The following is a 14,873-nucleotide window of genomic DNA, read 5'->3' as shown; positions in this document are numbered from 1 at the left end:
TTAAAGAGGAAAGTCCTTCCTCCACTGGAATGGTAAAACGATACCTACCCAACAATTGAAGCAATTGCCTGAATGAAGATCACTGGGAGAAGGCGAGCAGCTAGCAGCCTTCAAACCTGGTTTCTCTGCTACAACGTGGCTAAATGGCTCATACAATATGTCTAGATGACAGCATCACAAATTGCATGCCCAAACAACCTCACATGGGACTAGGCATGGGTTTGAGATCACTGAAAAGGGCAGAGCAATTCTGTCACTGGCAATAGCTAGAAACGTGGCAGCATCTGTGTGAAGGGTCCTGGGCTAACAGAATTGACTCCGGCACTGCTACATGCAAGAAATATTCCTGTGGTACTACCATAGACAGTTCAGCTGCCTCCAGGATAGGTATTGTGCTTGGATGGGTAACTAGTCATGAACAATCAGAGGCCTGACAGAAAGGGTTACACAAGCCAAAGGAAAGGGAAGAGAGCAGTGATGGCCTCTTTCCTAGTGATATGGAACCAATGGAGATTAAGATTCTGTTGGCCTTATTCTGGGCCTGTAGTAAACTGGATAAAGCAGCATACTCTATTGGTTTACAATTTGCCACCTTAAGCACTCATTCTCTCCTTCGCTGATGCACAGTAGCAGCATGTACCATTATAAAATGTACTGTGGTATGTTGCCAAGACTTCTATGACTATACTTTCCAAACCCCTGACCTGTACTGCCTAGAAGATCAAATGTAGCAGATACAAGTTTCACTCAAAGTCACACACCTGACTTTGGAACTATATCACTGTTTATTCACTGTCTCTGGATCCTGGAACTCCTTCCTTAACAGTGCTGTGTATATACCAAACCATATGTACTGTTATTACATTTACATTACATTACAGTGTGGAAACAGGCCCTTCGGCCCAACAAGTCCACACCGACCCGCTGAAGCGCAACCCACCCATGCCCTACATTTACCCCTTACCTAACACTGCGGGCAATTTAGCATGGCCAATTCACCTGACCTGCACATCTTTGGACTGTGGGAGGAAACCGGAGCACCCGGAGGAAACCCACGCCGACTTGGGGAGAACGTGCAAACTCCACACAGTCAGTCGCCTGAGGCGGGAATTGAACCCAGGTCTCAGGCGCTGTGAGGCAGCAGTGCTAACCACTGTGCCACCGTGCCGCCCACAAAAAGACCACCTTCTGAATGATAAATTGGCATAACTATCAAATTGGGTATTGTCATTGATGCTCCCATTCCAAGAATGATTTTTTTTATTTAAATCTCAGTCAGTGCTAAACTATGGGTATATTTGTCCTGTACATTCACATTTTTAAGGAAATATATTCAAACCATAGAAACTAAAACTTAGGAGGTTGTTTAGCAACCACTATGGACAGCAAAGATTTGCAAATGAAGTAAGTTTGAGTTGTAGAGTCATAGAGTCATACAGCACAGACACAGACTCTTCAGTCCAATTAATCTATGCCAAACATAATCCAAAACTAACTGGTTCCACCTGCCTGCTCCTGACCCATATCCCTCCAAACCTTTCCTATTCATGTACTTATCCAAATGTCTTTTAAACATTGTAATTGTACTCACATCCACCACATCCTCAGAAAGTTCATTCCACACGTGACCCACCCTCTGTGTAAAAACTTTGCCCCTCAGGTCTTTTTTTAAATCTTCCACCTGTCACCTTAAAAATGTACCCCCTGGTCTTGAAATCCCCCATCCTAGGGAAAAGAAAATTACAATCTACTCTATCTATCCCCCTCATTATTTTATAAACTTCGATAAACTTGCCTCTCAACCTCCTATGATCAAGTGAAAAAAGTTCCAACCTATCCAGCCTTTCTCTGTAACTCAAACCCGCCATACCCAGCAACATCCTAGTAAATCTCTTCTGAACTGTCTCCAGTTTACCAATTTCACCTATAACTGAGTGACCAGAACTGGACACAGTATTCTAGAAGAAGCCTCACCAATGTCCTGTGCAAACTCAACAACATTTCCAAACTCCTATACTCAAAGGTCTGAACATTGAAGGCGTGCCTTAACAACGTCTACAAGTCACGCAAACTTCAAAGAATTATGTAGCTGCACCCCTAGGTTCTTCTGTTCAAAGGCATTACCCGACATTCCTTCCATCTTCCTTGCTCTAAATAAAGAAATGCAGTTTATGTATTTTTCAACACTTTCTGGAGCCATCGCATCTTACTTTTGTGCATATTCTTTATTTCATAAATGTTTGCACCCAGTAATGGTTACTTTACCTGCTAAGACAACTGGCTGCCTACATTTTGTTCACACAGAATGATGCTTCCTGTAAAAGGAGCTGATTCAATTACAGGTCATTCTGCCATAGTGCAAGTTTCATTAACGTGAATTCACTATAATGTGACTGACAAATTAGGGACATTTTCTAAAGCGTGAATATTTCAAACATGTGTTGGCTGTTAAGCACTATTTCTAAAATGTGACTTTCCTATAATGCGGAGTTACACAAGAATGCAACCATTGTGTTACAGAAGAATGGTCTGTATAATACTGGGCTAATCTTTCTTTATATTGAAGGTAAATTTCCTCCCCACGTCTCGAACTCATTCACCATCTGATAGAAAGGACCTGACTTTTTTATTTGTTCTTGAAGAAGCACCTGGCTTGAGAATACAGTATTATTGGTGACTTAAACAATTTGTAGCACTTCCGTGGACACAATTTTTAACAATCACTTCTTTTGGTCACATGTCATTTTGCAAAGCTCAAGTGAATGGGCTCCAATCATCTTATTATTCTTACCTGGACAATTGCTTTGATCAGCAAGCTCTGCACTCCAAACAATTGGATGGAGTTAACTGGAAGTAAAGTTTCTACCACCACATTTAATCTACTTTTTTATATCCCTGAGTATAATATAACACTTGCACCCTATAATTAATAAATGGTAAGCAATGTGACACTTTATAATAATTTTCAATGAGTGTGCTACACAAGCATAAATCTAACTCAAGAAAGTGAGAATAGGTTTGTTTTCATGTTAATCCTTCATAAAACATTTCATATTTAATGGATTATCAGTTAAACGTTCTTCACTAAATATGAACCTCTTGAAACTAAAGAAGTACCATGTATGGACTATGTTTGTACACTCAAAATTTGTAGGAATACTTGCTGATCTGTTTTGAATAGCTGTAACAACTTTGACCCCAGAGCATTGATTGGTTAAAATGAAGATTTCCTTCATGTTTATTGAGGGAAAATTGAAAGATGAACTTAATTTGATACCAAACAGTTGAATGACAATGAGTTTGAAATTGTGTTGTTTGAATATCTCTCTCAGAAGAATTTCCTTGCTTGAAATAGTTCACTTGCCTGAAGGACTACCTAAAGTTTGAAAGATGTCATCTTCTATAACTGATGATACAAGCTTAATTAGAATCGACCACAACTTACTAAGTGTACCTTTCTGACTTGTGGCTCTACTAATTATGCCTGTTCTTTCCATGTAGGGAATGACTAGCCTGAAGTAACAATTGTGCTCTGATTTATAAATGTGTTCTGATGTTCAAAAAAAAAGCTTTAGACCAGAAAATGCCTTCTATGGAGAGAAATAAAAATCACATTTGGGATCAAATTGTAAGTTTTTTCTTCTGGTAATTCATGAATTTAACTGGCTCCCACAGAGTGAAATTCTAAGAATGCAATGACTCAATCATGAATTGCTGTTATTATTACATCGATGCAGTGTTAATGGTTTACCAATGGAAGTCTTTCACTGGCATTGTAAAGGTAAAGATTCCAAAGAAGGTTTTAAGATGACAATCTTTTGCTGATGTATAACTTATTAAATGTGTTATGCTATCCTGAAAGTTAGCATGAGTGCTTTGGCTAAATGATTATAGTTCTCTTTAGCTTCCAGGGAGGCCAGACTGAGTGGGGTTGATCATGTCAGTTGATATCAGCTCTAAATTCCCCCAACAATCCACCATTCATCAGTCAGCTTTCCATTGATACTTGTCAAAGCAATTATTCCTGGTCAGAATACCATGATAATGTTTACTTCCCTCAATCATAACGCAGGCATTTGCTAAATGGATAGCAACAGCTTTGAAACTAGTAGGTAAATAGCTAGCCACTGTGACATCTGAAGTAACAGCAGGCCATATGTTTTATTCTCATCTAAACACTTCCTTTTAATTTAAAATCACCTTCCAGCCTCAGGAAATGTGTTTGATGATAAATTAATGAGAGAATAAAAAAGACTATTCCAATATAGTTGGCTTAATACGTATCACCAAAAGGATTATAAACAAGACAGGTGTGTTGAATGTAATTCAATCAGTTTTTCCTGATAGTTACTTAATAATGGCAATTTAACACAATTATTGGTGTTTAAAAGAAAGCAATTACTTAATTTACTGTCCTTTTCCTATCCAATTTGACATTAATGCTCTCTATTTTCTTCCCTCTCATTTGGTCTATTTCTTCATCTTATTTCAGAATGCCAAATGTCATGAAAGTATGTGACTAGTCTTAAAGGTACAGGCCTATCTGATTTGGAATCTATGCTATGAAACAAAACCTTCTTCTCCCTTTAAAGGGTGGGAATCCCGTACTGATAACATTGCCAGGATACATATAGATATGCATATGTGGGTGATATGCCATCTGTTTCTTTGAATGTGGTATCATTTCACAAACCTGTGTATTTGTGTGAAATTCTCAAACCTGTACACATTGTCCTGTTTGATGTTGAGATAACCATCTGCGTGCTCATTGATTACGTTCCTGTTCAATTTTCTCCCTTATTTTTAACAATGCATGTGCAGTGAGACTGTGGGAGCAACAACTGTGTGGATCTGTCTCCAAACTTGGAGAGCTGCCATTGCTTATGGAGATTTACATAACTATCTAAAATATTTGGTAAGTTGCTTTACATTTAATGATCATAAATTTTATAGCACAAACAGTATGAGAACATTCAATTGAGGATAGTGCGCAGAATAGCTAATGTGTTGAATACTCCATTTCCTGCACATCTTGAAAGGTTCACAAATATATACCACAGACCACTGTCAGATGCAATTTACCATGGAGATTAATATGCCAAAAACCATGACACTAATTTGTCGCGCAAAAGGGAATTTAGTGAAATAGTCACCAGAATGTCATCATGTATTCAGACTGGAGGCCTGTGACCAGTGGAGTGCCACAAGGATCAGTGCTGGGTCCTCTACTTTTTGTCATTTACATAAATGATTTGGATGCGAGCATAAGAGGTACAGTTAGTAAGTTTGCAGATGACACCAAAATTGGAGGTGTAGTGGACAGCAAAGAGGGTTACCTCAGATCACAACAGGATCTGGACCAGATGGACCAATGGGCTGAGAAGTGGCAGATGAAGTTTAATTCAGATAAATGCGAGGTGCTGCATTTTGGGAAAGCAAATATTAGCAGGACTTATACACTTAATGGTAATGTCCTAAGGAGTGCTGCTGATCAAAGAGATCTTGGAGTGCAGGTTCATAGCTCCTTGAAAGTAGAGTTGCAGATAGATAGGATAGTGAGGAAGGCATTTGGTATGCTTTCCTATATTGGTTAGGAGTTGGGAGTTCAAGTTGTGGCTGTACAGGACATTGGTTAGGCCACTGTTGGAATATTGCAAGCAATTCTGGTCTCCTTCCTATCGGAAAGATGTTGTGAAACTTGAAAGGGTTCAGAAAAGATTTACAAGGATGTTGCCAGAGTTGGAGGATTTGAGCTATAGGGAGGGGCTGAACAGGCTGGGGTAGTTTTCCCTGGAGCGTCGGAGGCTGAGGGGTGAACTTATAGAAGTTTACAAAGTTATGAGGGGCATGGATAGGATAAATAGGCAAAGCATTTTCCATGGGGTCGGGGAGTCCAGAACTAGAGGGCATAGGTTTAGGATGAGAGGGGAAAGATATAAAAGAGACCTAAGAGGCAACTTTTTCACGCAGAGGGTGGTACGTGTATGGAATGAGCTGCCAGAGGAAGTGGTGGAGGCTGGTATAATTGCAACATTTAAGAGGCATTTGGATGGGTATATGAATAGGAAGGATTTGGAGGGATATGGGCCAGATGCTGGCAGGTGGGACTAGATTGGGTTGGGATATCTGGTCAGCATGGACGGGTTGGACTGAAGGGTCTGTTTCCATGCTGTACATCTCTATGACTCTATGAGTCTATGTCTGAGAACATAGAAATACCAGAGGCAATCTTGCACCATGACTTGAAAGGAATGTTCTTTGGATGGAAAGGTTCTTTTGGTTGTTCAGGTCTATGGAATGGACACATTTCTCACAATGCATTTAGTTCAGTGATGTCTTATCATAAGTGCCAAGTCAATGTATGGATTCTTAGTTTTATTCTGCACCCATGTGATCTATATATAATGTCATCTAGCATGTCTTGATACAGAACTCGTGGAATTACAACTTGTTTGTTTTGGATGATTCCATTCTTGGCGATTCTTTGTTCATCTGTGAAAGGCTGAAAAGAAAGTACTAGGTTGGATGGGTTCAGGCCACCCATTGATGATGAACGTTTTGAGCTGTTGCAGGTGGTTATTCTCTGAATCAGCTCTGCCTGATTATGATGAAAATGTTTGAGATTGATGATGCAGTCTGGAATCTTTGATGTTGCAGCTGACAGATTTTCCACCTCATGGATCATAGTCTAACTGTGCCTGCTGTTGGACCAATGATTTGTGGGAGGGGGAATCCATCTCTTCCTATGAAGTAAAAGATTTCAGATGTCCATTGTGAGGTGCTGTACTGATATTGGTAATAATTGTGAGTAAAGTCAAAAATCTTATAAAAAGTACTTGAATGAGCACTTGAAATGTCATAACTTTCAAGGCTATGGGTCATGTGCCAGGAAGTGGGACCAGTGTTAATTTTGAATAGTTTTTGGTGATGCAGATGCGATGGGCTAAAGGGCCTCTCGTGTATTGTATGATTCCGTGAATGGCAATGCATAGGATGTCAGAGCCAAAGTAAGCAATTAGCTTATCTTGTGGGGACTGCATCCCATTGCATCACTTTCCTGATTACATTTCTATAAGATGCATTTAGGGATGATAATTGCATTGTCACTGGTATTGATTTTGGTATATACATATTCCTTTTGGAGATATCGTTTCAAGGTAGATAAACTCTTCAGCTTTTCTCATGATGAATAAAGTGTACATATGTACTTTCTGACTGGGCTCTTCAAGCTGTAACATTGCAGATTCTTGTTAGACTTTGTCTACATGACATGGACAGAAGTTTGAAAACTTCTTTGGCATTGTGCCTTGGTTGACTCTTCCTCATGTACTGCTGTGGAGCATTGTGTTTCTCAGGGTGACTGCATTACTTACATATTTGAGCCTAATGACCTTTTCTGGAACCCAACTTATGCGTGTCACAAAGTGCTGGCCACCACCTTGGTGGGGGAGACAAGTTACATCTTGTACAAGATTTAGATGTTCCATAGAACCTGTTGACAGCTGGAATGGTTGTTTCAGAGACAAAACACCTTCAGATGCTGCTGTAATTGCAATGGACTTGCATTCTTCTTCCAGAACAGTGTCAATAGGACCTTCTTTGGGTTTGTCCAGAAGTGCTTTTCTGAAGGATATGATGGGTGCAGAGCAATGGCCAGCATCCTATTAAATTAATTTCAATTGACTCACATTCTATGCCTTTGTATCAACACTTGCCTGTGAATTTCTCAATCATTTCACCTGGCTATTGTCAGAATGGCAAGAACTCAAGCCGGATTGAACTGAAATTGACTCAAAATTTATAGATGTGGTTGAATATAATTCTGCTCCTGCTGATGGCCCACAGAGTCTCATAGGTGTCCAGCTTTGAGTTGCCATCTCTGTTCGAAGTCCTAGCGTGGTGATAGTGCCACACACTACAATGAAGAATATGCACAAGAGTTGTGCGGTGGTCAACTCTAATGGGACGGTAATGGCATCTGTGACAAGTAGATTGATGAGCTTTCCTTGTTGTTGGTTCTCTCATCACTTACTGTAGACTCAATTCAGTAGAAATGCCCTTCACTCAACAAGCTCAGTCAGTAGTAATGATACCAAGCCACAATCTCTATCTAGGGCACATTCTGTTCCCTTTCCACACTTAGTGTTTCATCTATATGGTGCTCAACGTGAAGGAGTCTTCAACCAAAGGGTAGGTCAGTGGTACAAAGCAAGAGATTTCCATACTCATATTTGACTTGATACCATGAGACTTCATGGGGTCTACAGTCAATATTGAGGACTCCCAAGGGAACAATGCCACCACCTCTACTGGGTCTGTCCAGATGGTGGCAGAAGGCAGATGCAGGGACTTTATCTGTAAAGTATGATTCTGTGAGAATGAATATGTCAGGCTTTTGCTTGACTAATCTTGCAATTTTCACACAAGCTCCCCGATATTGTTTAGCATCGTCACCTGGAGTGTGTTTGCTGTTGTTATTTCTAGTGCAATTTCAAGGTCAATACTGGGTGGTCTGTTTGGTTTCATTCCTTTGTTTAGACTTTTTCATTTTTTGACTTGCACGGACATTTTACAGAATAGTGAAGAGTCAGCCACATTGCAGTGGATCTAGAGTCACACACAGGCCAGACCAGATAAGGACAGCTGATTTCCTTCCCGAAAGGACATTGTTGAACTAGGTGGGTATTTACAGCAATCAACATAGGTTGCAATGGTCATTAAGCTATATTTTATTTCAGATATTTACTGAATTCAATTTTCACCACCTGCCATTGTCAGATTGAAACCCATTTCACCAGAACATTACCAATGGATTCTAGATTACTAGTCTAGCAACATCACCGGTATACAGGTAAGGCATTTTGGCATCAAAGACATTTTTTTCTGTTTATTTTACTTAGTTTTTTCTAGGATCACTTTTTTAGGTTGTGACTTCAGTACTTTTAAACTGTCTGTTCATTTAAGAATGACAGAGCACTCACTGTGCTTCAGCATGTTTGTAGCCTTTAGATTTACTCGTCATAACTGGAGTCACTTCAGTAAAGTTACAACTTTAGTTGTGGTCTGGGCTGCATTTATAACTTCAGCCCTGATCTCAGAATGTTGATGATGACTTTTTGGACAAAGACATTTCACAAAATGCCACTTTGCTAGCATCTTTTGAGTCTTCACATTCCACTTAATTCCAATGTCTAGTTGTCACAGCCAGCTTTTAGTGACACAGGCACTGTGATGTGTTTTATGGTTTTCTATATCTTAGCACATGTAAGGTATACCACAGAATTGGGTTCCTGTTGAGACAGATGTCTTGAAATTTATTAATAACACTAACTACTTTTATAGCTACCATATCACAGGTTAACACTTATAGTCTGGGAACTGTGCTTACTGATGTTATTGTACATTAGATGCACATAGCTCACTGACTGAACACACTACACTGACTCCTGACATCAAGAGAATGACTGAAGGCAAGCTAGATATCTTTATAGTGGAATGTCACATGTTATGATTTCATGTAACTGTCTGAAAGATACAGTCTTGTCTTGTCTAAAATCTATGCCATGATACAACAGCTTCCACCTGATATTTCTTGTTGAAATATGTGTACATTCCACTTCCAGTTATGTAGAATAAAGCTACATCTTATTGTTGCTTTTTCATAACCATTAATTAACTTTACATGTTGAAAGACAGCATATAAAAGTTCAAAGACTTTTGCTTTTTAGATATCCTTAACATTGTTAGATTTCAATTTCGCCATTAATTGACTTCAGCATAGAATTGCCTCAAATTATTAGCAACAAGTGAGATCATTGCACATCTTTCTCATGAATATCAACTGGCCAAGAAATAATGAAAGCCAAATCAAAGGTTAAGTTCTGTCACTTTACTTGTATAACTTATTCCCTATTTAAATAACAAAATGGACAGTCAAGCTATATTAATCATTACAAGGCTCAAAATCATAGATGCACTTGTGAGTAATTACTACAGGAAGATCCCTTGGGTTAGTCTAATGAAACGTAGAATAGCACAAAAGTATTTACTGAGAAAATATCTGAAATAATGAACAAAAAAATGACCTTAAACAATTATTTGATTTGGTTCTTTCCTGGATGAATCTTAATCAAGTGGTTTTATTAAGACCCTTTGGGTGTCATTTGATTGCCGATAGAGAATTTGAGGATTCCGTTTCACAGCCATAAGCTAACCTGTACCTCATGTTTTTATATAAACTGACCCAGAATTTGCATTGCAAATAACACTTACAGAGGAAGAAGTCTGATAGCAGCTTCTGGAGGAGACACAAACAGTTAAGGACAAAAATCCAGACGTCACTGTTAGAGATGACCTATTCCTCTGCAGTGTGTGAGAGGTGGTTGTCTTCAATAATAGATTTGAAATTGAACTGACTGTCACATATGAGAACTTGGAGTACTGTTCAACACTAGAAAAAAGGCTAAAAAGGTTAGGACTGATGCATTCAGCAAGAACTGATGTTTGATTTTTTTTGGCAAGTGTCTATTAGTACTGAACAGCCTCTATGACCCTGTAAAATTGAATTAACAAGCTCATTCCTTCAGAAGTATATCTGTGTTGGAGACTGACAAAAAAAAACAAAATGAAATTTCTTTTAACTTTTCCTCCCTATCCTTTAATTCAGTATGTATTTCTCAAGCTATTGTTTGCTTTCAGTGCAATATTTAAGACCAGCTTCTCGTTTAGTCATTGGAGGCTTCAATAATGGGAATTGCATTTCACACTGCTCCACAGCTGTGGCTTAGATGATCTGAGCAATCCCACTGACTTTTGGTGGCTGCACAGAGGCCTTAATTAATTGGAAATAGTTTAAAAAGAACCATTGTCACTGGGAGATCAAAGCTAGGAGTTTAGGGAGATGGGGGACAGGGAAGGGTGCAATATTCCTTAGGACTGCAAATCTGAGTAGATGGGTTAGTCAAAGAGCATCTGTGATTATACATATCATTGAGCTGATTGCATATTGGTCTGATTGATATCATACTAGGATGCAGTGTTTAGCACACAAATACATGATGGGAAGAGAGACCTGTTGGCCTGTCATCCCGATGAGCTACCAACCAGCTTAATGAGGATGTTTATGTGGATTTTATTCTTTTCCCTGCAATACTATTTAACTGTATTAATATTTTGATATGATTTTCTAACAGTCATAAAAGCACTATGTTCTTCACAATAATGTTACAGAATTATATTCTACATAGTTATCATTTTTTTAAAAAGACAGAGAAAACTAGTTTGATCTATTCTGCAGCAAAATTAAAAATGTTGCAGATGCTCAAAATCTGAAATAAAAGAAAAATCTGGAAATGCGCAGCAATTATAGGTCAAGAGTCCTCCTCGTTTTTGACTGGAAATATTAACTCAGTTCTTCTCCATAGGTGCTGTCAGACCTGTTGAGAATTTCCAACATTTTCTGGATCTATTATGTATTCATTCAAAAGGAAAAGAGTCTATGCAACAAATTCAGAAGACTGGAACTTCCATCTCAACACTGTCAAATCTGCTAAATAATCAAACTATTTCTGAGTTCCTGATGTCTTAAATTATATACAAACTGAATGACAGTTCTTCATTTGAATCTAACAGGAAAATGTCTTTCATTTACTGTAGACCTAATGAAAAAATAACAATTCAAATAACATTTCAGAACCCATTGCTTGGTACTGTGGAATTAATTAATTTTGTGCTCTGGCAAGAGATCAGCAACCTGAAACTTTAAATCTCTTTCTCTCCTCATGATGCTACTTGGCCCACTAAGTATTTACAACATTTTTGAGTTTTATTTTACCATGCTAGCATTGGCAACATTGTACTTTCTCATTTTCTGTTATTTTCTGTTGACTGCTTCTAAGGTGTAAATTGTAGGATATCAGGACACAAAAACTAGGCATTCATTCATGACGTACTTACCTCTGGTCTCACTGGGTCCTCAATGCCAACTACACCTATACAGGTCAAGTCCATTAAAATATCATTTTCGTTCTCCCAGTCAGGTTCTGGACTACCTGGAAAATCACGGAAGGCAATACAAATGGTCCTCAATCCATCACAAGCCATGGGTTCAATTACTTTCTTTACCATCTCGTCACGATCTCGAGGCCTGAAGACTCGTGCCTCTCCTGCAGCATTGAGGATGTTTGAGCATCTATAATAGAAAATAAAAGTGTTTCTGTGTTAATTATGCACAGCCATTTGAAAATACCAGAATTCTAAACAAGTCAATTTGAAGGAAATAGTCCCTGCTGGTAATTGAAACATACTACTCAAGAGGAGCGCAGTCAAGTTGTATTGGTGGACTTTGACCTCAATGCATTGAAAATAGAATCTCGATCGATCTGTGGCAGAATTTTAACACATGCTGACATGATGAAAGGACCTAGCTCTGAAAGCTTGTGCTAACAACCAATTATTGTATTTTTCTTTTACCGACATATTTGATCACAAAACAATCCAATTCTAATCTATTTTTAAATAATTTGCTATGGTACATTATAGAAACTGATTGTATTTACAGTACAGTTTTAGTATTAATGTAAAGCACCTTATCGAGTTGCATATTGCTGAAAACTGGCATTTTTTTTTCAATGATTTTTGTCTTGTATTCTTTAGAACAAATCACAAGTATACTAATTCAAGGGGAGAAACAACATTTATATTGCATAACAGGAAAAGAACTGAATGGCAATGCCTTTTCTAATCACAGTCCACTTGTCAACCAATCAGTACTCTTTTCCCATGCAGAATAAATGATTGTTTATTCTCCCCTTGAATTGGAGAATTGGCCTGATGAATTCTATATGAAAAGCTTCAGCAAAGTGTTCTTTACAACAATACTCATGTTCTGTACCACTAAATTACTATTTATAGAACTGTAGTATCAGGGCAGCCTTAATTATGACATTATACACAAAATATAATTTAAAACATGTATTTCATATTAAAGTGTACGTATTTGTATTATTTCAATATATTTACTTTTTCAAGACAATTTCTGAGGCTCCTTTGCTATACATCCGAAAGCTTCCATCTTGCATTTTGATCACAGTACTCATGGACTTTCTCTCAGAGTTGAAAGTATAGACTTTGTACAGCTTCTCTTCTGGAGTCTGATCTCGAACAGTTTGGTAATCTCGCTTCAAGTCCAAGACGAGTCCCAACAGTCCACACTCGGTCTTGTTCCCAACTTGACGGGGTAGAGCAACTTCCTTCTCTGGAGGCTGCAAGAGAGAAAGATTTATAAACTAACCATTAAATGTCAATAAACAGAAGTAGTACCTGGTTGAAGGAACAGTGTTTAACTTTTACTTCAGACAATTCAGGGCTGAATAGTGAGTTCAACATCTTGGACCACAATCACAACACTCAATTTGTCAGACAACTTCTAATGATCACAGTTCTCTTGCTGTAATTTATAACTCTGCATCTACCTTTTCTTTGTTTACTTGTCCCATTATCTTCCAAATGCGTCTTGCACCATTCTTCCTCTTATCCTTTAGACTCTCCTGCAACCCCTCCTCCCACCCTATCGCAGAGCTTCCCTTTCGTTTTCACCCGTACCTCTTTATTTCCTGAAAATCTCTTCAATTTCTAACTTGTGCCAATTCTAACAAAAGTTCATGATCTGAAAACGTTATGAGAGATCCAGTAGGGTAAAGAAAAGTCAGTGCACCAGTAATCCAGAGGCCCAGGTTAATGTTCCGAGTATATGGATTCAACTTACACTGTGGCAATTGGTGAAATTTGAATTCAAGTAATAAAGTCTGGAATATAAAGCTAGTCTCAGATATAGAGACCATGAAACAATCACTAATTTTCACAAGAGTCCATCTGCTTCACTGATATCCTTTAGGAAAGGAAATCTGCTATCTTTATCCAATCTGGCCTATATGTAGCTCCAGATCTATATCAATATCATTGACACCTAATTTCCCTCTAAATGAACTAGCAAGCCAATCCATTCAAGGGCAATTAAAGAGGTCTACATCCTGTGAAAGTACATGTTCTACAAACATGTTAATTCTGTTCTTGGCTTCACAGGTGCTGCCTGACTAGCTGAGTATTATCAGATTTTCTGGTTTCATTTCAGGTTTCCTGCACCTGTAGTATTTTGCTTTCATATTAATATTCAGTGTCACTCTCTTGACAATTTAAACAAGCAACTTGAAATTCAGCATTGTTATACATTATACATTAGAACAGCATCTGTATGCTGGGTAGCATAATTAAATTAATTGCACGAAATCTGACAGGAATGTCTCATTTCCAATACAATGCCATTGGCATTTCATTAATTCTTTTTGCATGTAATTGTGCATATCCAGAAAAGGCATATTCGGGAAGCAAAAGAACGTAATGTCTGGCTTTTTGTAACAATGTTGGAATAACTATAGCTGATAAGACTTCAAATGTATTACCCTAATTAATACTGCAAGTGAATAACTGAGTCCTAGACTTTTCTCCATGTACCATACCTTCGTGCTTTTTCTGTAATTATCACTTACAGGACGTCTGGCAGCATGCTGCCAGATTATAGACTGAACACTTAACACCTGGCCTTCCTGTGTGGTTGCACTTTCACCCACTTGTCTGTCTTCCATGGGGTGACATGGTGGCCCAGTGGTTAGCACTGCTGCCTCACAGCGCCAGAGACCTGAGTTCAATTCCAACCTCGGGTGACTGTGTGTGTGGAGTTTGCACATTCTCCCTGTGTTTGCGTGGGTTTCCTCCGGGAGCTTCGATTTCCTCCCACAGTCCAAAGATGTGCAGGTTAGGTGAATATGCCATGCTAAATTGCCCACAGTATTCAGGGATGTGTAGGTTAGGTGCAT

The 14,873-nt window shown here is 38.6% G+C and overlaps 1 protein-coding gene across 17 annotated transcripts in view; it reads right to left on the bottom strand.

Annotated features, from left to right (window-relative positions):
- Positions 1–14,873, bottom strand: part of atp2b2 (ATPase plasma membrane Ca2+ transporting 2) — an 838,415-nt gene that overhangs the window by 88,014 nt on the left and 735,528 nt on the right. For all 17 annotated transcript variants that reach the window (XM_087994228.1, XM_087994235.1, XM_087994236.1 and 14 more), the window contains 2 exons: positions 13,021–13,262; positions 11,956–12,190 (listed from right to left, as the gene is read on the bottom strand). In XM_087994228.1, the coding sequence (XP_087850354.1) occupies positions 11,956–12,190; positions 13,021–13,262 (477 nt within the window). The remainder of the gene's footprint in view (positions 1–11,955; positions 12,191–13,020; positions 13,263–14,873) is intronic.

Source organism: Chiloscyllium plagiosum, unplaced genomic scaffold (genome assembly GCF_037043375.1).
Source record: "Chiloscyllium plagiosum isolate Xiang-an unplaced genomic scaffold, Cpla_swu_hap1 HiC_scaffold_14, whole genome shotgun sequence".
Lineage (NCBI taxonomy): Eukaryota > Metazoa > Chordata > Chondrichthyes > Orectolobiformes > Hemiscylliidae > Chiloscyllium > Chiloscyllium plagiosum.
The sequence above is the reverse complement of the archived record's forward strand: the minus strand, read 5'-3'. Positions and strand labels throughout refer to the sequence as shown.